We start from the raw sequence: 25,777 nt of genomic DNA, 5'->3' as shown, positions 1-25,777 counted from the left end.
CTTCAACTTTTTGCCTATATCTCCTGCATGCTAGCCTTATATATATGCAAAAAAGCCGGAGGGTTTAATAACCCTTTAATACTCACCTGATCCCTGGAACGACCGACAAGCGCAGCATCTCGACTCTCACGCTGTCATTATATGCATACAGAGCGTGCCGGTTACTATTTAAACCGGCGCGCTGTGTGCAGCTTCTGAGAAGATACGCTATTAGCGTAGCGGGGAAGCCTGCTGCGCATTTTGCATCACTCCCACTACACTAATAGTGCATCTTCTCAGAAGCTGCACACAGCGCGCCGGTTTAAATAGTAACCGGCACGCTCTGTATGCATATAATGACAGTGTGAGAGCCGGGACGCTGCGCTTGAAGAGTTTGGAGAAGGCAGGAGAAGTGAACAATCTAGGACAAAATAGCTGAACTGGAAAGTGAGCTGAATTGGAGAATTTTTCCAATTCGGCTATTTTGGCCTAGATTGTTCACTTCTCCTGCCTTCTCCAAACTCTTCACTCTTTTGTGAATAATCCTGTAAGTGTTTTTTTTACAGAGATCAGCAATGGCAGCCCTCGTGTTTCAGTGCTCATTTCATAACTTCTCAGTAAAATAATAATAGTAAAATAAAAAAGTAAATGTTCAGATCCTGACAAGTGCAAAGGAGATAATTCAGTTGTATTTGGGCTCATGTAGGGTATGCTCTAGATCAGGGGCTGACTGGCAACTTTTAGCCCAGGGGGCAAGTACAACCCAGAGGCCCATGGTGCAGCGACTTGGCGCCCCTCCCACTCTGCCTCTCCCTCTGCCCCTACCTGACACTTTTACAATCCATGTAACAGTAGTGTGAATGGTCGGGTGAGGTATCACAGTCAAGCGGGATGATGGGAAATGGACTGCAGCTGCGGAACTGTCGAGTAGGCTGTATAGGATTGGGTCAGTCAGGCGACTCCCTACACACTCAGTGCGATAGGTAGCCGTTCCACATCATGTATCCCAGCCTAGAATAAAGGGAATTTAATTTTATGTGAATGGGGTCTGATGGGACTGTAGCATGAAACAGCTCGGGAGTCTACAGATTGATATAACTGCAGACACTACCACAGCTGCTGGGCTCACTATAGCTAACAGCACATCCAGGCAATAGTTCAGCAGTATGGATTAATGCAATTATATATCTTAGACATATTTCAGCAGTATGACTTGATGCAGGTATTAAGCTTAGACAGGCAATACTCCAGCAGTATGAAATGATGCAGGTATTTAGCTTACACAGGCAATACTCCAGCAGTAGGAATTGATGCAGGTATTTAGCTTAGACAGGCAATACTACAGCAGTATAGGTTCAGGCAACTGAACATGTAGTCCCATGTAGAGCCAGGACCCTGATACTTGCGGTTGAGGTGTCAAACCCGTGAAGATGTCTTTCCTCTGCAAAGGCTGAGAGGCACTGTAGTGAGGAGATGTGTCCGAGTGCACTGCAGGCTGAGCAGCGTGCGGGAGCCGGACTGGTTCAGTGGAGACAGTGGAGGCAATCGCTCAACGTTCCACATTGACTGAACGCCGAGTGATTGCCTTCACTGGGTTTATAAGAACCACGCCGAGCCCAGGGGGCGGAGCCCCGCGTGGCGTCACGGCCGGAGCGGCCGGGGGTGCCGAGGACGAGCCTGACATGAGGTGAGGACTCACTAGGAAGTCCATGAAAGGGGTGACTGGCTTGGGAATGGCACTCTCCTCCTGCTAGGCTCCCTACATGGTTCTGGCCTAAATCCACTGCATGTCCAGTACTTAGGCACTCTTACCCACCCTAGGCCACTTCTGGGCTATGAGCTGTCGGGACGATAGTGGGAGGAGCCAGACAGTGTCAGTGGTGTAATGTAGAGGTCAGAGGTCAGCATGTCATACAGGAAGTAAAGGGACTTGCAGTTTATCTGATTTCCTGATTCAGGTGCTCTGAGTCTGACCTCTTCTTCTGCTGGTGATGGTGCGGGACCTCCCTTTAGGTCCCCCGTAGCTGGTCAATTGCAGTTCTGCAGTCCCCCTCTCCCGCTAGTGGCAGCTGAGATGGGCGGAGGCAGCGGCGGACTGACAAAACATGGGGCTCTGGGCAATACAAATCCCACCCACATATACTTCCCTGCACCCCCTGCATCCCTATTCAAACACTGTTCAGCTCTGCACCCCCTGCATCCCTCGTCCTAAACTGCTCATCTCTATACCCCCTGATTCCCTCTTCCTACCCTGCCCACCTCTGCATCCCTCTTCCTACCCTGCCCACCTCTGCATTCCTTTTTATCCCTCTTCCTACCCTGCCCACCTCTGCATTCCTTTTTCTCCCCTGCCCACCTCTGCATCCCTCTTCCTACACTGCCCACCTCTGCATCCCTCTTCCTACACTGCCCACCTCTGCATCCCTCTTCCTACACTGTTCACATCTGCACCCCCTGCATCCCTTCTACACTGCTCAGCTCTGCACCCCCCACATCCCTTTTTCTACACTGCTTGCCTCTGCACCCCCTGCATCCCTCTTCATCTTACTTTGCTATCCCCCCCCTCCCCCTACTCTCTGCTAAGCTCTTACCCCTTGCAGCTTACCTCTAGGTAGGACTCCTGCTCCAGATACCATCGGCTGTTGGCACTGCAGGGGGTGGAGCCAAATGTGCTGGAAGTCTCCGGTCCTTCCTGCGGCTGAAGGCATTTTGATGGTATGTCCAGTGGATGGCCCTGCCCCACTAGTCATAGTGACAAGCTGATTGACAGGCGCCTGTCCTCCTTCAATGCATAGGAGCCTGGATCCCTGAAGGAGGGGAAGAGCCTGCCAATCAACTGGTTACCATGGCAAGTGGGCGGGACCATGAATACAGCCATAATGTGCTGAGCTACAAAGTCATGCGTTTACTTAAACTCCCTAAATAAATCTAATACCCGCTTAGGTATAACATAACAAAAACACGTGTGAAATCAAAAGTAATTAGAAAAACGTATCACATATAAAGCATCAAGTGTGAAATCAATCCAAAATAATGTGCATATATAGCAACACACTGCGGCTTCGTTCACACCATCAGCAGTGTGTTCCGGTCCGTTTCCGGACCGGAACGCACTGCCTGCATTGCCGGCCGTCTCCCTTTTTTGCTCCGGCAACCGCAAGGCACATTGTCCCTGCAGTGCGATCAAAATGCTGCAAGCACTATTTCGATCGCACAGCACGGAACGCACTGCAGGCACAATGTGTCTTGCGGTTGATCGCATTGCGGCCACAGGGCGTGGCTAGGGTTGCATTCACTTCAATGGCCCTCCACGCCCCCTCCTGCCCAGCAATGGAACCGGACCGGAACGCACTGCTGATGATGTGAACGAAGCCTAAAGGGGTTAATATCACTCCCTCTGTGTCGGTAACATGCTGTAATTCAATATCCACTATCCAAATTGTATCAGAAAACAGGACAAACAATTAAACATGCTCCAGTAAAAAGTTGGAAATGGTCCAGTGTCCAAAACAAGAGCAAGCGCTTTAACAGTTAAACCAGTGCGGTATTTATGAAGTCCTCCTCCACCTTCGACTGTGGGGGGAGGCTAACCTCAATTTATGACCCAAATGACAGGTCTTACAGGCAGGGCTGATACCTTTATATATGTGAGGGATGCCCCAAGCCCAGATGTATCAGCCAGAGCTGACTTCTCTAAATCAAGTGATAATGTGTCCTCTCATTCAGGTAGCATGACATACAATGTGTGTATATAGACATAACAAAGTGTAGAGCACTTTAAAACCGGAGACTTTATTAAAATTTTACTCACAAGTGAAGTTCATCCAGCAGCAATGCAGCATTAAAACGTGGGTGGGACCATCCTCCTTGACTACAGACAGCTCGTGCTGCTGTCAGCCCCCCCCCCCCCTCTGCTGATTTGATGGGGCCCGTCAGGTGCAAGAGCAGAGCACTGCCTGTAACGTCCTGTCGGCACTCGGCAGCCCTGGCCACTGGACGGAGAAAGCTGCTGTGGCTGCCGAGTGCCGAGGAGCACGATTACTGACAAGGGCACTGTCAAAGCCAACCAAGGAGCTCCTCCTCGGCCGATACAGCAGCCAAAAGGGGAGAAATTAAACAAGTGATTAAGGCGGCCGTTTTTAAAGGCATCAGAAAGGCCCGGGGGGCAATTGCCACCCTGCCCCCCGGCCCAGTCCGCCCCTGCTCTAGATTGTCCAAGGTGTTATGGGACCCTAGTGTGGATTTTCTGCAACTATTGTGATTCTCAGCTTTTTAAATTCCTGTGGTTGATCCAGCAGGGGAATATCGTAGCATTGGTTCCAATGTCCAAAGACACACAAAGCACACAATTTTGCAATTATTTTTTACCACTATCTGTAAACAAAATGATTATGCCCAAAAGTACAAGGTTCTGCAGCTAAAACTAACGTAACATAATGATTGGTAACACAGCATACAAATAGCAGAGTAATAGAAGCTGGTGTTGCATGATCGAAGCTGAATGTTTTCCTGTTTCAGTCCCGTTAAGTGATAGCATACAGTGGTGGAATGACCAAACCCAGCTTCCAATATTTTGATCTTTTTAGATGTGTAGGCATGGGGGTACCAGGAACAGTTGTAGTAAAAGTTTTTTTTTTTGTTGAATTACACTTAGAAGGTCATGTTTTGTGATCAGCATAGGTCCCTTTAACACGGGCTGTACAATCAGATCGGCCTGTCAGTTTTTCAGGTGAATTTGATTCGATCCTGAAGTAACTCTATGGGAGGGATTACCCCTGACTCCCTCTAGGTCAGGAATAAAAAACATTTTTAAACGGAACAGAGTTCCATTTTGGTGGACCTGATCGTCACAGATCAGAGGTAAAAAAAACAAAATGGACACGGGTGTTACAAGACTGATATCTGTTGCGTTCTACTCCAATCAGCAGCGGATCGGTGCAATTGAGTGTGGTCATATGAAAGGGGCCTTCGATATAAAAATTGCATAGCTGCATCCTTGTTTAAATGTCCTCTGGTCATTTCTGTTTCTTCACTCTTACTAGAATAATTTTCACCCATGCCTGCAAAGCTATACTATTTCTGGAAAGACAGGCAGAAATGATATAAGGTACAAGTTTCCACACCAGGTCTGTGTCAGGCATTTCTTTTAATACTTTCCAATTAAGATAAAATCCGCAGCTGTATAATGAGAAGCCTGAATGGCCTCTTGAAAGTGGGACATAAGTGGAGAAGGAGCTCCCCTTCAGCCTCAGGCCCTTCTTACTGAGCTGAGACTGCAGCATGTGATTTGGCTGGCGGTTCCTGCCAATATGCCACATAATGGATAGTTATATGGGCATAATGGGCTCCTTGTAATGGATTCATTGTGTAGAGTTGGCTGCTAAAATTACCAGAAGTTATCTAAGAATGCGTTTTGTTCCCGACACATTGATTTCTCTTTTATTTCTGTTTGGATAGAAGAGCCATCAGTCTGAGGATACTTTACACTGATCCACAGGTAGCTCCTGCTGTTGCCCTGAAATCATGAAGTCTGTTACCATTAATGTTTGAACTGATTTCATAACTTTCTTTAAAAACCATTTATTTAATGTTCAGCAAGACATTTTAACCTTACAGCAGCTTAATAATTGAATCATTGTAAGAAGATGGATCATTAACAAATCCACAACCACTTCCTCAACCATTTACCAGAATAGGATAAGATTGATGAAAACCGGAGCAGCATGTTGACCTGTTACCCTAGACCCTTGTTGATCTTGTTCACAGCAGATGTGTTGGGCTGCACTAGACAAGGTAATTTGCCTTGTGTCCTATGTCGTCAGTTTACACCACCTCACAGGAAAAAGAAAAGTAGGCTATGCACGATACTGATTCACAGCGCACTGTGATGAATAGAAAAAAGTGAACTGTCACTTTGTTACATTTCAATAAAGGCCCCTAATGGTGGGAAAAAGGTAAAGTGCAGTAGTCGTCATATTGGGCCGTTTCCGTCGCAGTGCACACCAGTGGTCACACAGTAGTTAAAGAGGAAGAAAGAATATATTATAATTATTAAATACAACGTTTGCTCCTGTGTTCAATAATTGGCCCCATAGTTTGTAAATTGTGAAAGCTCAGTCACTCCAGCCACCAAAAAAACCACAACCTGTACACAGAAAAATATTAAAGTGTAACTCAAGTCAAACAGCTAAATGCACAGTTGAAACACAAGTACAGTTTTTAGTGGTGAACCTGCTAAGAATTTGTAATTTTGCCCTGCCATTTTTGTGATGCACATACGCGCTTGCATTTGCCAAACCAATCCCAGACTGCCAACTAGACAATAGAGGAACCTCACCAGTCTGATAAAAATCATTATCATGATCATCATCATGCTCTCTCCTCTTGTCACCAAGGTCCCGGTGTTAAATTGCAGCAAATTGTAATGTAAAAGAGCCCTGATAGGTTTACACTTCGGACCCCTGCTTTGCAGGGAATTGCAACTAAAGAATACAATATTTCACACCCTAAACTGTGTATTTGTGTTAATGCACATGGTTTTGTGGCATTGCATTAGGCGGCGTGTTCATTTTGAATGGGCTCCCGAAGCACCTCAACACAAAAGTAGGTCCTGCACCACTTTTTACAGTGCATTGCGACACAGAGCATTTGTATCTGTGCATTGTATTTGCTATAGTATATACTGTATATATGTGTTGGGGTGCAATTATTAAGAATGACGTGCAATTCACCACATCACAAATATACAGTATGGTAATGTACCTTACACGATATGTTTGTGTCAATCAGCCCTACAGTCCTATTCTAATAATTATGCTTGCTTTATTAAAACGTCGCAGCACAACAAATGGTAATGCACTCATATGGGCTGCACTGCCGAAATTCTACATGCCCTTTTTTGTGCATTTTGGTGTGTTAAGCAGTCTTTTTCAAATGAATGGGCTGCCTTAATGCAATGCACGTTAATATGCAGCATAACACACATATGTGACCTGACAGTTTGAATCCAGCCTAAATATTTTCACAACTAGATTAATGTTGATGTCTTATATATGCTTGCAATTTAGGTTTAATGTGCCATTCCCCCCTTTCAACGATATTGCAAGTAACATTTACAGTGCAATATATTAGATATGAAGCTCTAGACAAAATTCAGTTTCATTGCCAACAGGTGTAGATACATCATGTGCAGATCATTTTTGGAATGAACCTGTCACATTTGAAGCATGATTGTAGTGTTGTAGCGCAAACTGAGACAGTGTGGAAATCATTTTGCTTTTTTAAATTCACACTGCCATTGCCAAGTAATTAGTAGTGAAAATTGTGAAATTTTAGTAACCTTTATTTCAATCTCCAATTTGTAGAAGAAAGCTGTATATAGTGTGCAGCTCTTCATTTATTTAGCATGTAATATGATTTTAGCCTTATACTGTAACATTACATTGACCTATTCAGCAGAAGGGTGTTACTTTAGTAAATTGCTGCATGCCCAAGTGTTCTTTTCTGAGTTTCTTGAGCCTTATTTACTCTTGAAATGTGAATAGGCCTTCTATCAGTGAAAACCCTTGCTAATAACGGTTTCATAGTTAAATTCCAAGGTGATAAATGTACAATCCGAAAACAATTCGCAAATCCTGACAAAAGGAAAATAGGATGATCACCTATACAGACTCATCACCACAGACTAACAAATCAAGACGGCCACTCATAATCCACACAACAAATGTATCCACCTATGGCACAGATGACTAGAGCAAAAAAACCCAGAAGCCATAAAAGATATTATAAAGAGAGGCTTTTAGAAGATATAAACGTACTGCCCTGCCGAATGCTCATGACATGCAAATGCTGTATGGAAGCAAAGGCCACACGTAGCCCACTTCCACAGGCCACCCAAATAAAGACCACCCACCCCATGGAGTTCATACACAGTGATGTGTGCGGCCCATTGAAAACTCAGACATCAGGCGGGAATAGATATCTACTGACTTTCATTGATGATTATTCCAGGTACACAACAACTTATCTGATGAAGCACAAGAATGAAACATCAGAAAAACTTCAAGAGTTTGTAGCCATGTCCAGCAACAAATTCCAGCGGAAACCAGCAATTATATGCACCAGCAACTGAGGGGAATACATCCGTAAGGAAATGGAATCATATCTGAAGAAACAGGGTATAGTACACCAGACAACCACACCATACACTCCTGAACAAAATGGTGTAGCGGATCGGAAAATGGCCAGATGCATGCTCTTAGATGCCAGCCTACCTAAGAAGTACTGGGGAGAAGCAGACATGACTGCAACATACCTAAGAACAGACTACCATCAAAAGCCGTTGAAAGCCCCCTATTTGAAATGTGGCATAGATCAAAACCTAGCATAGGGCACATTAGAGTGTTTCGATGTAAAGCTTATGCATATATTCCCACGAGAAGCGATCCAAGTTGGAGAACACAGCCTTAGAAGGTATTCTGGTAGGCTATAGTAAACAAATTAAGGGATATAGAATCCTCCACCCAAAGACTGATAAGGTGACAATAAGTCACAGCATGTATTTCGATGAGAACCCATCACCAGAAAGAATGATCCCGGGAAGTTGCAAAGTAAATTTGCCCAGTGAACCAGAAAAGGAAGCTGAGCAAATTGAAGCTGCACAGAAGTCAGAACAAGAGGTGGAACTCACAATGGATAAGGCAAGTTACATGTTAAATTCTGCTGAACAACCTGAAATTAAAAGATCCACTCGGGTGACATAGGGAATACCACCCTGCAAGCTGTCATATACTGCTAAGCCACATAGAATACTCGAACTAACATCATAGGAAGACATAGAAAAATTTCCAAAACGCAAAGGCAATCAATGGAGAAAGGCAGCAGAAGAAGAAATAAAATCACTCCAAGAAAATAAAACCTGGACACTCACTGGGCTTCCCCCCAATCACAGAACTACAGGAAGCAAATGGACTTTTATGGTGAAGCTCGATGCAAAAGGAACTATCCACAAATACAAAGCCAGATTAGTTGCCAAGGGACACTCCCAGAAATTTGGAGAAGACTACGATGAAACACCACCACCATCAGAACACTCCTCAGCATTGCAGCTGGGAAGGGCATGCAAGGGAAACACCTAGACGTTAAAACCACTTTAATCTATGAAGACATTAAGGAAGATCACTACACAAAGCAACCACCAGGGTTTGAGCAAGGATGCAACCTTGTGTGTAAACTCCATAAAAGCATCTATGGACTCAAGCCGTCTGCAAGAATGTGGAATGAGAAGTGAATGAAATACTCACGAAAGGGATTCACAAGAAACAAAGCAGATCCCTGTGTTTATTCCAGGAATCAAAAAGACAGATGGATATACATCCTAATTTATGTTAAAATAAAACATTAGTATTGTGCCGCTCTCTTACCCCTAAGTACTTATTATAGCTTTCGTGATAATTCTGCAACACTCTTATGATATCGTGCTAATTTGCAAGATTTTATATGTAATCCCAATCCATATAATTATTAGTGCAACATTAACATATAAAGTGCAAAAGTGCAAAAAAAAGTCCACTTGAATAAATAGACTAAAGTGCAGCGACATAAAATTGTGCACCCCTGAGTGGGTATTCAGCAAAAACACACAGAGCAATTCGGAAAGCTACTGTACATTGCCACTGCAACAAGACCAAACATAGCAGGAGCAGTGGGCAAACTCGCTAGAAATGTCACAGCACCCTGCCAGCATGAAGAAGGTAAATACAATACTTAAAAGGAACAATTCGAATGAAGTTACGACTGCCAGCAGCATCAAAATCAAAACTAGTTGGATATGCGGATGCTGATTGGGCTGGAGACTGCACAGACCACAAATCCGTAAGTGATTACATCTTCCAATATTGAGAAGGAACCATAAGTTGGTCTAGCCGAAAGCAAGCACACGTATGTCAAGAAGCAATTTGGATTTACCAGTTTTTACTTGACATGGGTATAGACAGGTCAAACCCCATCCTGATCTGCAAATAACCAGGGATATATAAAGCTGACACAAACAGAAAGGGTCAACCCTACAACCAAGCATATCAACGTGAAGTATCATCTGCTTAGGGACACTCGAGCAAGCTATTATCAATATGCAATATTGCTCATCAGAAGAAATGACTGCGGATGCACTCACCAAGCCATTGTCAAAGGATCGTCACAGTTTCCTTCGTGAGAAGCTGAACGTCATATAGCAATGCTTATGCTGGTGAGAAAGGATGTTGGAAGTATAACAGAATATTCTGATATACTTATGTAATTTGTCTTTTGAGCTGTAGATGACGCTGTAGTTGAATGTTAGTCTCTATGTGCATGCTTATCTATGATACACAGGAAGTCTCTTTTTTTTCTCTCTTGTTTTTCTTCACAATCCTATATTCATATGTGTAATGTTCTTCTAAGTGTAAAACTTAATTTAGTATTCATCAAAATCATCTACACACACAACCAACACTATGGAACCACCCTTGTGTGTGCTAGTAAGCTGTGTCTCCACAGTCGCACATAAACAAGTACGAAGACTCCGGCACTCCAAAGATGCTGAAGAAAATGTCTTTAATTGATGTATGTCTGTATATAATAGTAACGTTTCGGGGTAATGCAGGATCCCCTTCATCAGGCAAAACTATGCGGACCAGAAGGTTAGGAGTGCGATGGGTTGATGGACTTTATCAACAGTCAAACAGGCACAACAACGCAAGCCATTCTCCTGCTCCTCCTTCCTCCCTCTTCTACAAGCAGATGGGATGGCTGCTGGAGACTGTGATTTCCCTTGTGATTTTGTATTGGACAGGAAGTTCCGGGAAACCAAGCTGAGGGAGTTGGAGCTGTTCACTGAAGGACTGTAAATACTTAGGCAAAAATGTAAAGAAATACTTTGCTGGAAATTTTACTTATATTTGCCTGATTTGGATTCATCATTGAAAAACATGTGAGGGTTTAATACTACTTTAACTATAACCCCATTTACTGTTAGAAAATTGAATAAACATTCTGAAAACAATTTTTTATAAAGGAAATTCTACTGGTGTACAGCCAGGTTTAGAAACCTTTGCTTTGTGTTTAGAGGGCTGGGAACCTGCCAAGATTCTGGTGCAACAGAACTAAGATTCCAAATTATGTGTGAAGTTTGAAAATTAATTTCTTTTACATGGCTTTTAGATAGATGAATGAGGACTTGTTTAAATTGTTTACTGCTTGCATGGAATATGTGAATACTTTAGTATTCATAATCTGGGCACAGGTTCACTTTATTGTTAAAAAAGTTTTACCATGTAGACTTGTATATAAAATATGAAATTATCAATAACAACCATATGTGTGAATTCATTTATTTTGTTTTTGTTTGTCAACTAGATTTCCAAATGAAATACAATCAGGCCTTCTAGAAGTTATATCCCCATCGCCCAACTTCTACCCAGATTTTTCACGCCTGCGAGAATCTTTTGGAGACCCCAGGGAGCGAGTCAGGTAATGTGCAAATAAAATGTGTGTTCGTAAAGGAGAACTTTAGGTACACTTCAGGTACAACCCTGAATTTTTAGGCACATGACACTACACAAAAGATGATGTCCACACATGTTCATGCTCTTGTTGCACATTTTCTTTCAAGGAGAACTGTGAGGTGAGTGATTTTCACTCACCTCATAGTTCTAGCCGACCTGTAACAATGAGACTGTCACAGGTCCGCTCAGTAGATCGGGAGGTGAGCGAACATATACCGGCGTTCAATCACCTCTCGATCCTGTCACGGCTCTCTGCCGTGACAGGGGAGGGGCTGGATTCCCCGCTCCGATCCGCCAGCGCTGACTGGCGGAACGGACAGGGGAGGGGGCGGATACAGCTGGCTCTGCCTCTAGATAGGCAGAGTCAGCTGTCAGTCACGCAGCTGGGCAGATCCTGGCACAATTGTCGGGATCCGCTTCAGCTGCGGTATACTGCGGCGCCTCAGTATACAGCGAGCTGTATACTGAGCCTAGGGTGACGGGAGGACACTAGTTTGTGTCCTCCCGTTACCCTAAGGAGAACTATGGGAAAAAGACTTAACCCCATAGTTCTCCTTTAAAAAAAATAAGAATCTCATTATTCAGTAGATTCACTGTGTGTGTAGACAACATATTTACATATTTTCATCATCCTCAACAGCTTCAGGTTTTAACTGAAAAACTAACTTTCAATTACAGTGCTAAATCTGTGGCAGATCTTTGCAATCTTTTGCAGTTTGCTGCCCAGGATTGCAATTGCTGGCAATCTTACTCTAACAAAAGTACTCTTACAAATATTTGCCACTAAAGATGAGTCAGTAAAGATATGATCCTATGGGAATGTACTTGGTTATTTTCTCTTTAGGCTGCATTCACACCAGCAGCTGCACTACAACGTGGCACATCACACCTTTACTTTTCATTTTTTTTTAAACTTTATTGAAATGTCACGAGTGACAGTTCATTAAGTTCTATGAGCACAGTCTGGTGCGATGCGGTTCTACCACATTGTGGCCCGCTGCACTAAAAAAAATTGACATGCAGCATTACATTTTTTCACTACACTGAACTGAGCCCATCCTGTACAAGACAACTTGCCTTGTTTTGACTTTAACACATTTGGTGTGAATGCAGCTAAACTTTTAACTCCAGGCAAATATAAAAACACAAGTTACTTAAATTATGCTTTCAACAAATAAAGGGCAGAAATTGTATTAACCCTTGCAGTGGGGGGCTTATTTTTTCTTGGGGCTAAAAAAAAAAAGGTTCTACTCCACTGCAGCAATGGAATCTCCCTCAGCGTCCTCATGTTCTATACACTGTATTAGACTCAATGACTCATGGATTCCTAGACCACTCCAGAGGAGGGGGGAGAGACGCTCTAGGAATTGGGGTAAGAGCCGGCCAGCTCTGAGGTTTAGGCGAGTATGACTTTTTTTATACTCTAGGCAGAAATGAGCAGTTAACCCTTGCAGTGTGGGAGTAGCCCCACTGCAAGGGTTAATAACATTTCTTTCCAGAGTTCTTCTTTAAATAAACTTTAACTGCAACTAGTGTAACTGCCTGAATGTGACTTTGTATCAACCTTTTGTAATCCTTTGAATAACAGCGCTCAGACTGGGCGAAGGAGTAGTAGCCAGTCAGGTATGCTACAGTGCACATGTGCAAACAGCATCCTACAGAAGCAAAGAGAAAGGAGACTATTTCATCAATGTGCTGTTGCTCTATCATTGTCCAATCACAGGCTGGGGCAGGGAGGTGACCTAGCTATATTGTTTAACTGCTGTAAAGAAAAGTGAGATTGCCGACCTGGCTCTTCTACAGGGTTGTGGAAATCTTAGGACTAGATGAACAATAATAAAATATTTGTTTTATTTTGAAAGGCAGTCATTCTTTTCTTTGGAGCACTTTTAAATTGAGGCATGCAACAATTATCCCAAAAAATCGTGAGACTGGCTAAAAAAAGCAGGTAAGATGCCATGGGAAAGATCTAAGTGTAGTGGTTTAGATCTTTCTGAGTTAGTTGTCCAAATCAAAACGTATGAAGTATTTGCAAAAGAATCAGAAGAAATTAGGCACCTATACTCACATCTGTGGGGTTGCAAGAAACCTTTTTGAGGATCAGGCAACCTGTTTTAGAGCTTGTGAAGGACCTGTCTCAGATGATCATGCACTGCACTTTGAGATCCCAGTACTATAGTAGAAGACTTTGACCAAGTAAAAAAGGGAGGCCCCCATTGGGAAAGAAGAAGCTTTAAAGTGATCTATTCAAAAGGTAGGTATTCATTGGTCATGCAAAAGTATAAAATACGACTAATGTTTTTCCTGGCACTAAACATTTAGCTTCTTCTTTTCCAGCAAGCTCCACTACTGAACTCCCCTGCTTTTTTTAGGGGCCAAAGTCTTCTACCACTTTTCAAATGAATCGTGATGCAAGTAACAAAACTATATTTTACATTATTTAATTTGTCTTCTGTTTTGACAAAACAATGTTAGCTTTTTAAGTTTTACAAAAGGTCAAAGCTGTTTTTAAATGTGTGATATTAGGGCCTGTTTTCAAGACCAATCAAGCTTTGCCACATACAGTTAAGCAGTTCTCCTACTTTGATATATTCAATTTGATATATTGGAAGGAGGTTAGGTTGTAGACTTTTTGTGTTACTTTTCTGGTACTTCTCCTTCAGTGCATTCAAATTGTTACTAGAGTAAAAAAATAAACTGAAAAGCTGTGATTGTTGTAAAACTGGCATCTTCTGCCAAAGCGAAAACTCGCAGCCTTATCAAGTGTTCTGTTTGGAATGTAGACATTTATTAGATCGTAAATCACGATCTGCGCACTTTGTGGTCATACATGGACTGCTTCGTGCCATAACAAGTTGTGTGAAAGCCTGTGATCAGTAAACTGTCCTTCTCTGTGCTCATAAGAGAATTAGGCTTTTACTGTGCATGTGACAGGATGAAGTGTAGTCTGAAGTGCTGCAAGTCCACCTACGAATGTACATTAATGATGTCATCACTCTTTTCAAAATGTGCTGTATTTTATGGTTGTGACATGACTGCTTTCCAGATTTGATCTAGAATATATCATAAAACTTTTACCCTAAGGCCTGGTTCACACGGGCGTTTTACAGCGCGTAGGAACGTGCTGCAAAACGCCCTACACCCAAAGGAGCCAAAGTACAGGAGCTTCTTTGGGGCGTATTTGCCATGCGTTTCCATTGGGGTACAGCCAGGTAGCCCTCGGAAACGTGCGTTTGGTGCGCGGTTTTTTTACCGCGAGTCACGCGGTAAAAACGCGCGGCACGAAACGCGTGACAAACTCGCATATTCTATACTCCCTATGTGTGAACCCAGCCTTATTCTCTGATATATATTTTAAAAGTAAATCTGAAGTTGTTTTTTGAATGACAGTTGACACAGCTCGGATTTAGGAATGAGTAATTATAATGGCTCTTTTGGCTTCAGCTTAGTAACACCAAGTATATTAAATAACCTTGACATCTAGATTTGGCTGCCGGTTTTCAAAGGCATGCAGAAGTTACAGACACAAGTTATTTTGTGTCACTTGGAGTCTATAAATTACTTTGTTCTTCTGTGCTTATCTCTCTATCAAGGAATGTTGTGGCTCTGCCTCTGCTGCTGTTAATGTAGGTTACTGATAGACAGTTGGGTGCTTGTTTGCTTGGAATGCTGTGGGCTTTATTAAACTATCTGTATTTTTGTCTGCTTCCAATTGCCATTGTTCCAGTTTAGGTTTAAAAATGAAGACTCTGATTGGTTGCCATGGGCAGCAAGCATCTCTCAATGCTATTTGCTTGGTTCAGGCAGCCATACTTAATAAGTGATATGGCTGACTTTGGAACCACTTTTGATAATCAAGCAGTAGTTTACATACTAGAAGTACCAAGCTCTTTAAAGTGAAGAACAGGCACCGCTGATTGGGTGTTTACAGTGATTGAAAAGGTTGTGCAACTGATTTCAAGAGAAGTGCCAACTTAGACTTTTTAATGTTTTTTCTTGAGTGGAAAGGGTTTAAACACTCTGTTTTTAATGCTGTCCATGTTCCTGTCAAGAATTATTTTCCATCACCTTATGTGTTGGTATCACAGTTCATAAATGTGTTGGAGTCCTGTAATTGCTGTTTTGCTGGCTGTTGTAAAAAAGTGCACTTTCTTTTCATACAGCAAGAGGAGATTCCCCACAAGAGGTACCCAGACTGTGTTTTATAGGGTCATAAAACTGATGCGTGACTAATTGCTAAGGGTTTCTCCATTTCATTGTTCTTTGTACCACGTGCCTGTGTATTCCGTTCATGTGGCATCAACTCCTGGTTTTCTCCTTTTGCTAAATGCTTTCCTAGTAGTAAGCTTTAGAAATGAGTGGTGTGACTTTCACGCTCATTTTGGAGGGCTTGGTTTATGGTACAGTCTAGACCTTTCCAGAGCCTAATACTTCCTCAATGGCTGGAAATGTCCTAATGACCCGACCTCTACAAACGCTCCAACAATAGGACTCTTTCAAACTTTGTATTCTAAAGAAACTTAGTACCGAGAATTTGAATACTAAAAATCTGTGTACAAACAAATACTTTTCTATAGAGACCACATCTGCCTCGAAAGAAGAACGTCTTGAACCAGCTGGGTGTGTTGACCAGCATAATGACCCTCCTTTTTCTTCTCTCCCACTTGCTTCCTTCCCTCACCCTACTCCCTACCTTCCCTGCCATACCTTGTTGTTAAGAGAGATTTCCCTTCACTTCTTATCCTCTACAAACGCTCCAACAATAGGACTCTTTCAAACTTTGTATTCTAAAGAAACTTAGTACCCAGAATTTGAATACTAAAAATCTGTGTACAAACAAATACTTTTCTATAGAGACCACATCTGCCTCGAAAGAAGAACGTCTTGAACCAGCTGGGTGTGTTGACCAGCATAATGACCCTCCTTTTTCTTCTCTCCCACTTGCTTCCTTCCCTCACCCTACTCCCTACCTTCCCTGCCATACCTTGTTGTTAAGAGAGATTTCCCTTCACTTCTTATCCTGGGGACAAACTTTTTATCAGACAGGAAGTGAAGGAATCTCTCCAGTGGAGCTTCCAGCAGCAGTAATACCTGGCATGGGTTCTAGTCCTTCCCCATGTTACTTAAAAAAAATACAAATAAAGTTTTGCTTATAGATACTTTTTTTTTAACTGAAATTAAGCAGTACTGCTTGGTTAGCAGCCTGCCCAGGCATGTGATTGGACAGTGAAAGAAAGTGCTGCTCACTGATGAGGTCATCACTCTGTTCTCTGTACTTCATTATACATTTTCATACTCTTGCAAAGAAATAGAGCTCTGCTTGGTTTGAAGTGCTTACCCTCATTTTCCCAGTGCCATGCAGGAATTTACCAAAGCCTCATATTAAGATGGATGCCAGCTTTATGAAAAATCTGTTTTTTTTTAATAAAAGTGGTACAGTGTTAAAGCTAGTAATAGTCACATTTAACTAGACTTGTTCTGTAATGTTGAAGACATTTTATCACGCAACCAAGAAGTGGCTCTCTCTCAGTTCAAATAAGTGTCAGAATCATACCTCAGCCATTCTAGCCACATGGGTAATCTTAATCCAATCACCATGGTGTCATAAATTGGTCAAGGCCAATGTTGAAGTGCACGTTTGGACAGACAGGACAACTGTTTCCTTGAGGATGTGAAGGGGCCATCTAGGTTAATCTGGAACAGTCACCCCTAAACAGGGATGGGGACCTTCAACACCGCAATTTGACAGCATTTCACACCTTTCAGCCATGTAACTCAAACCATTAACATATGTCTCAGACATCATGGCACCATGGTGTTTGAAATAAATTATTAATTAGAACGGGGATGATCAGTATTTACCTTCACCCATTTCATGAAAGCATGGTGATCAGATTAAGGTGACCTTCCTTATTTGAACAAAGGAAAGAACATCAATGAGTGTTTAAATATCTTCAACAGTACAGAATATATCCAGTTGAATGTAGTTAAGTACTACTAGCTATTATATGACCTGGATAAATGTGAGCCTTCACAGACATAAACACTGCAATAATAACTTATAATATGGACTCATTAAAAAATGCACTATACTTTCCTATTAATGATCTCATGGGAGAGTATTCCAGGCCCTCACTCATATCCAACGCTGCTGATCTTTACTGTGTAACGCAAATTATTTTATAAAATGTAGATGAGCTAAAAACTCCCAAACCCCAGCAGGGAGGAGCCGTCAAGGCGAACCACCAGACTGAACAGAACTGCAGCTTAACTTGTCAAAAATAATCCAGCCATAGTTCTTCTGATGGAAGGAACACCTGCTGGTGGCCTCAATAAGCCAAACTAGAACTTACTGTTATTTTAGCTGCATTCCCTGGATATACCAATGCTGCAGGAATAGCATAGAACCTGTGACGCTCTCTGATTAATTAGGAGTAAATAACAATCATTAAATGCCTGTTCCAGGCACTAAATATAGATGCTATAATAGTCAGCAACACAGAAATATCCATCAAGTAATTATCTTTACCCTTGCATCCTTCTGAACATGCCACTGGAATATCAATGTAAATCAATGTTTGTTTTACAGGTGGAGGACAAAACAGAATCTAGATTATTGCTTCTTAATGATGTATGCCCAGTCAAAGGGTACATACTATGTGCAGGTAGGTCTACTTACACTGTCACATTGCTTTTTTTAAGATTGAGCTTCAATGAACCTGAAATGCTATCTTACATATTTCTTTGAAATTAATAATAGTAGAATAGATACTAAGATACATGTTGGGAGCGTATCAGAAGAGAAAGGCTTGAGATAAAACTATGATTGTAGGATAAGTAAGTTTTTACACACAGCGCAACTAAATGTGCACATAAATATTAGATCATAGTTTCCCGATCTGGATAGATTGAGAGACAATCTATAGGCACCAGCAGACACTGCCAGTCAAACCTTTAAGGGGGGGAGGAATCAATCAGCCACGTTGGCTAAATTTGTCTAATCTGTTTTGTTTTGTTTTTTCTCATTAAGTTGGTTCCAGGGGTCTCTGCAGTGCCTCCCCAACCTCTCTTTGTAGGCTAAATATAAACAGTTTTACTGATAGACAGTTAGGTGGTTGCTTGGAATGCAGTGGACTATTAGTTAAACTTAAATTTAATCAATTGGTTGCTATGGGAAACTAGTATCTCTCAATGCTATTTGCTTGGTACAGTTTTACAATGTTATTGTTCGCATTTAGAAAAGTGCCAGAGGGTCCAGATGCTGAAATGCGGTGGGATCATGCCTGAACATCTGACATCTCTCCAAGATTTGGGATAGTATTTACTGCCTAGTATCTGAGGCAAACCTAGGGTTTGCTCTTACAGGTTTGCTTTGATTCCCTCCATGCCAGTAGCACATACTTTCCTTTCCCTTGCTTTCACACTGTTCTGTTCAGCTGTCAGGAGTGAAGAGACTAGCCAGTATGGAGGAGCATGTAACTCTGCTTTTTATTTCATGTGACAACACTGGTTTTTGATGATTGGGCCAGTATAATCAGGGGTGAAGAAACCATCTGCAGCCCTGTGAAAGCTCCAACTAGAGCAGCTTGGAGATTACACAGGACTTGCTTTACTTACTCTTGGTGCCTGAAGGGAGCAGCAAGTGGAAAGGAAAGTGTATGTCAAGGCAAAAAATGCAGTACATACACCTTTCCCTATATTTTGTTACATTTAATGATCAAGGCAAAAAATGCAGTACATACACCTTTCCCTATATTTTGTTACATTTAATGATCCAGTAAATGAAGAAAATAAACTGTTGATCTACCAGAACTGCACTCAGCTCCTTAGTCCTGCTGTGGGCAAACAACACACAGAATTTTTGGCGACTGTGTCGTGTAAAAAATACTTAACCCCACCCATTCTCCCATCTCCACAGCATTAACAGTAATCATTCTGTAGTTTAAACTTAAGAATTGGGGGGCTTATTATTTCAATTGAGATAACACAAGAGATGTGCACTGGACAATTTTGTTGTTTTTTTCATGAGAAAAACACCTGTTGATCCTGGCAGAAATGCACTCAGCCCCTAATTTCCTGTTATGCCTTTTTTAGTTTGCAATCACAAGGAATGCTGTCAGACCTGACAAGTTGCCTTTAGCTGAACTATAAAACACTCCCCCTTCTCCTTATCCCTACATCATAGGAAGATGTACTTTGTAGTCAGATAAGAGCTGGGAGGGCTGGTTAGACTCCAAAAGAACACCGCAGGACAGCTCAAAATGTGTAACAGGATCACCAAGTATTTTTTGCACGTATTGAATAGATATATAAGAAAAAAAGTTTTATTGGTGTATTAAACTGAAAACACAATGGCCTAGCCGTATGGAGCAAGTTAACCTTTTTTTAAAATATGTTTTTTAATTACAGGCTTGCTTCATGAGACCAGGGTGCTTTGTTTTCTGCCTAATATGTTCTTTCTTGGAAAGGTGTGTGTGTTTGGCTATATTAAATAGACCAAAAGGTATCAGATAAGAGCAGTCATTTTTAATCAGCCTAAAATGGCTAAATATTACATATGACATTGCATTACTATGTGAAATATTTCAGGTCAGATAAATCTAGAACAAATTCTTACTGTATTGTGAGAGATATAAAAAAACATATGCAAGTATAAAAGTACCCAATTTTACACAGTAAAATAGATGTCTGACATTCATGTAAGCTAATTATGCAGCCTTTTGGTCAGTGTAAGCTGCCATTTTAGGCTAAAGGTGGTTGAACAGTGACAGTAGTTTGCATTCCTCTCTAACATAGCTAAATAAGAAGTGTAGAGGAGTGCAAAAATAACTCTTCCCACTGTATTACCTTTGTATTCACTTCTGATATGCTCCTGATACAATTAATTATTATTTATGTATGTTTTATTTGTCTTTCCTATATTTTTATTAAAAGGAGAATATAGGAAATACAATAGCATTTCCCCCCTTATTTTCAGGTTGAAATTTAGATTTAATGGGTAAAGCAAAAGCATAGCCTAGGCAATAGGTTAGTAGTTTAGAGGTAAATAATGATTTAACAGTTGAATTTAAAATGGTTGCTGAGAGAGGCCAACTTCTGAAAAACAATTGTATCCTTGGACTCAAAGCTGGCACTTCGGTTCCATATCAATATGGAGGATCGGCGTGTGTTCAGGGATCATTAAGATTTTGTCTATATCCTTCATATATGTGCAGTATGCAAACACGCCTTTATTTTTCCTCGGCTCTATGCGCCACACATGCGCTAAAACAGTAATATTGGATAATAATTATAATGGGTAATATGGTCAGTCAACTTTCCCAGCCCCTGTGTTTACATTCAGCTACTAGCTGGGGAATGTCCCAGCCAGCAACTGAATAGTGCCAGGGATGTGTCATTGGTTGCCCAGCACTCAACGAGCCCGGAGCGGGAAGATGTCACATTCATGACAACTTCCCAGCACAAATATGTTCTGTTCTTTACTACACAGTAGACCCACTCTATAGTAAAGAGCAGGGCATGTTTGAATACCAGTGTCTATACGCCAAGTTAAAGTTGGCCTTAATTACCTCCAGTTTTGTTATCTACCAACTGATGGTAATTCTTTTTTAATTTGTCATAGCCATAGCGACACATTGGCACAAATAAAAAACTACCAGAATCTGTGACACGTGACAGAACTCTTAACTATACGATCACAAGGCTTTCATACATTGGGTGCAGAACTTTTTAAAGGGAGCATGCCGCCAGAAAATGGTTGCAAATGCTTTATTTAATCACCACAATCATTTTCTTCTGCTGTGGCTATTGGAAGATGCTCCATCCAGCACTTCCCAGGTTTCATGGTACTATGTCGCAACTTAGAAGCTAGGAGATGCGCTAAGAAGCTTGTCTGCTGCTTCTAGAAGGCTCTGCCTCCGATAATATTCTTATCTTGCCTTCTGTTAGGAGAAGTCTTGCCCTCAACTTTAATACTCCTAATGCTTGGGAGACTGAACGTTTCTATGTTTTGATTACTGACGGCCTATGAAACCTCATGTACTGTTGTAATTTATTATTAGCCATTTCCATATAAATATTTACTAGTGAGAGGAAGATGGATTGGATATTTGTGTTATTATTTTTCTCCTTTTGATGTTTAATTCATTCTTTCAGCCTCTCAAACAGGCTTTTAAACTGTCTTGTTGGTCATGAAATAAATAGTTTGCCTTAATAAGAAATATTTCTACAGTTGTGTGTGTAATGAAGGGTCTGGGTACAATGCAGAGCTTCTAATACTCATGAAGTTGCCGTTGCCTTTCATTTTTCCATTTCTACAGCTGGAGGATGATATTGTGGCTAAACCCAACTATTTGAGCACAATGAAGAACTTTGCCCTTCAGCAGCCCTCTGAGGAGTGGATGATTTTAGAATTCTCCCAGCTTGGCTTCATTGGTAATGGTTATGAATATACTTCTTTGTGATGTTGTGTGCCCTCATTTATTTAATTTTTTGCTTTTTTCCATTTTCTTATATTTTGCAATGGCATTCCTTGTTTGTTTTCATAAAAGTCCTGGGCATCATAAATGCACCCTCCTGAAGGTTGGTCATCATGCCAACCTGCGCTCACTGTACTGTTGCACAGGATTGGTGAGTCAGGTCCCTTTGTGTCTGCCAGCATAAGCTGTGCATCATTAGGGACTGCCCACTGTCACAGGAAAGATAAGGTGGAAGAGGACACTTGTCATGTGACCAGACCAAAGACACCTGGTAAGAAAGTCTATATCATACATTTAAAAAAAAATAAATGCAGAAGGGGTAGGAGTAAAGAATCGGATGGAAAGTAACCAACTTGAATTGGGCTTTAAATCTCATTTACTGTTGGTTAAAAATATGTAAATACATAAAAATATAGCCTGGCTACAGCTTCACTTTAATGTTGGACGATACTTTTACCCGTCACTTAATAAATATGCTGCTGCACAAGGGTGCCAAAGGCCAGAAGATCCTGTCAAGATTGCTTGTACTCGCCTTGTATGCCTGTATATAGATGTGCCAGTTGTACATCCATAAACCATAGTGTGTAAAGCGGCTATATACCAAACGTTTTCGTTTCAATACATTTTTATAAAAGAACATAAAATCATATATGACATGTAACATTTGCCAAGCCCCAATCCTACAAATAATGTTGTAAAATGACTGAAAAAAGGAAACCAATGAGGAGTTACTTGAAATAACATAAGTGCCCTAAAGTGTACCTGTGCCCAAGTTGTAGTATGCAATCTGATGGTGTAGATCTACAGAATATGATGAGTACTCACCCAAATGGTTTAAAGTGTATCTGTCAAGAGTCCCCATTGGGCAGATTCACCACTCTGATTGTACTGGTGACCATTGCTGCTGAAACACAAAGTGTGGGGAAATCCAGAAGTTTAGAAGTTGTCCCCAGAACCATGGGTGAGATGAAATCTTTGTATATGGACACTTGTTCCAAGGACAAGAGGGGAAATCCCGTCACTTTTGGAGATTTCCCATAATTACCTGTCTCAGCACCGGGACAGGAAGAAAAAAAGCTACTCTATGCAAAACTAAAAAAAAAAAAAAAATGTGGCTGTACATGCACTTAACCCTTGTCTGGGTGGCCTTTGTTAGTATGTAGAAATACCCTGCTATCCGTATGGAAGTGCTGACCATCTGAGATCAGTTCAGTAGCTAAACCTTTACCTTTTTCCTCAGCTGCTCCTCTTCCCTGTGATTTCCATGTTACCTCCCCCACTCACCCCGACCTGCAGATTCAATGCTCGCTGCAACGTGATAGCTGAAATCACATTCCTGTATATTCAAAACTTGCATGGCCATCTGAGCTTGCATGGCCAGCTGAGCTGGCCATACACTGGTAAATCTTTGTACGAACTTCATATGAAACCTCAGAAATTAAATCATGCCATCAGATACTTGACAAATGACGTTTGACGTTGGAAATTTTGTTCAGCTTTGCCATTAATGGAGTTTCCTGAACAAAAACCTCATTCATTGTTAGAATTTGGTTTGAGTAAAAATTTCCATCCTGTTTCTTTTATTTTTTTACGTCAGTGCGGTCAAAAACTTAAATTCACCCCCATTAACTATTAGAAAATCAAATGAACTTTAGAAAACTCATTTTTTTTTTCCAACAAAATTCTGCTGGTGTATAGCCAGCTTTATAGTTAGAAAAGACTGTAATAACTGGCCATATTTCTTACTAATTTCATGTATGCCAGGAAAGTAGCATTTTGGTGAGGTCAAATGGAAATATCCAATTTCACTGTCCTAAAAATAAAAAGGCTAATTACACTCAGCTCATTTTTATTACCATTGGTGCGGCCATTTAATTGAATCCTCACTCCACTGTGAAGCTACAACCGCTGACACTTCTGGCTCTGACAGATTTCTGCCCGCTGTGAAACCCCATCTTCCCACCTGTCACCCCCCTCAGTGCTGCAGGGGCACACTAATAAGGTAGCACAGGAGATTGAGGAAAGCCACAAAAGGCAGGCGGTCCACAGAGGTATCCAACACACCCTGAACTCTGTTGAAAGACAAGATTTCATTAAACTTAGCTGTTAATGGTAACCATTATAAATGTATTTCGTAAAGCTATATGTAATTAAACCTTTTACTTATATGAGGGAATCATATAAGGGAATTTGTACTCTATTCATTTGTTTTTGATGCACATGTGAAATGAATCAGGTTACTGCAATTATTAACCATGTGTGTTAATATTTTACAAAAACAGTTTCTATGTATATTTTGTATGGGTATTTTATTTCAAATTAACGTTTATTAGATATCTCAAACAAAATGAAGAGGAAGCTTTGCTCCAAAGAGGTCAAACAACAGAAAAAAATAAGTGACATAATGAGTCATAATTCGAACTTTGTGTCAAGTACAGATGGAAATTTTGAATGTCAGATATATCACATCATAAATTACACAATATGTGACAGAATTAATCGAGTAGGGTATATGTGGTGACTAATGGCAAAGATGGGTATTTTAATTTTATGCTGCAATCAGATGAAGACTACTGAACTGTTTGGCATCAAGACACCATTTAACTAGATAAGAAAAAATCAGTGTCAGATGTCTAGTAATGAATATTCTGTGGAGCCCAAGTTTTATATTTTTAAAACCACATCATTATGGATGGTGAAAGTCACCCTAGTTTTAATCTTACTCCTGTTTAAAGCATATTATCTTTAATCACTGCAGATGTTGTGCTATAGCATCTGCAGAATAATGAATAAGAAAGAGAGGAGACCATGGATCTTGAGCTTTTATACAGTTTCCAAGAACTCTAATGTGAGATCTAATATCCTTTTTAGATGAACATTAATCCTTTATACTGAAGCATAACCAATAAGACATGCTGATACTTTTAGCTGAAAAGCGTGATCACATCGTTCAAAGGCATGTCTGCCTTTAAATGAAAACTAAGCTGGGAAAGGAATGGTCAGTACTCTGAGCCACTTGAGTTCTGCTGCATGCGTCAGGCAGCATAATGGAAGAGTGGTGGAATATGACTTTATCAGTCCACTGCTCCTTCATTGTTCAGTCACAGACTGGGCAAAACTATGTTGCTTAGCTGCATTAGACAAAAGTAAGATCATAAACCTGGATCTGGTGTCTGACAAGGATGTGTAAATCGTAGTATTGGCTGGACAAATATTTTGTCAGCTAACATAGCTCCAAAATATTTTCCAGCATTTCAATTATGTATCAAGCTGTTTACCAGGAATTAAGTTTTAATAAATGGAAGGGAGACGTGGCTAGAAGCTTCCAGCTACACCTGGTTTGGTGGTGGAACAGTATTGATCAGACAAGGTTTTTAAACCTCATTAACCATTCATCTGAGAGCTGTCAGTCAGATGGTGGGCATCTTGCTGCTTTTACTTGATGTGAGATTGTCACCTGATCCGTCTAACAAAAGTTGGATTGGTGGTAAGGGTGGGGGTTGCTGCAGAAAAAATGCAAAATCATACAAGCATGCTTGCAAATAATGGCAATCTTACCTTGCCCTGTTTAAGCAATGCTAGCTCTATGTTATCCCTCACTGTTGGAGAGTGGCTGGTGCCATCTTCATGGAAGTGTCTACCTCTGCCAGAGTCTTTCTCCTTTGGCCATAGGGCAACTTAGGCAACTCTCATGAATGCCTTTGGAGTTGCGCCATCCCAGCACTAGGTTCCATGCTTCGGCATCTGATAAATACTGACAGTATTCAAGGCACTAGG

General features: G+C 41.2%; 1 protein-coding gene across 1 annotated transcript in view; it reads left to right on the top strand.

Annotated features, from left to right (window-relative positions):
* The window catches only part of MGAT4B (mannosyl (alpha-1,3-)-glycoprotein beta-1,4-N-acetylglucosaminyltransferase, isozyme B), a 354,359-nt gene that overhangs the window by 231,984 nt on the left and 96,598 nt on the right, over window positions 1-25,777 (top strand). The window contains exons 6-8 of the mRNA XM_018554441.1: window positions 11,374-11,487; window positions 18,112-18,187; window positions 21,842-21,956. Of these exons, the coding sequence (XP_018409943.1) occupies window positions 11,374-11,487; window positions 18,112-18,187; window positions 21,842-21,956 (305 nt within the window). The remainder of the gene's footprint in view (window positions 1-11,373; window positions 11,488-18,111; window positions 18,188-21,841; window positions 21,957-25,777) is intronic.

This window comes from Nanorana parkeri, unplaced genomic scaffold (genome assembly GCF_000935625.1).
Source record: "Nanorana parkeri isolate BGI_ZX_2015 unplaced genomic scaffold, ASM93562v1 scaffold158, whole genome shotgun sequence".
Taxonomy (NCBI): domain Eukaryota; kingdom Metazoa; phylum Chordata; class Amphibia; order Anura; family Dicroglossidae; genus Nanorana; species Nanorana parkeri.
This window is presented reverse-complemented; position numbering and strand designations above follow the sequence as displayed.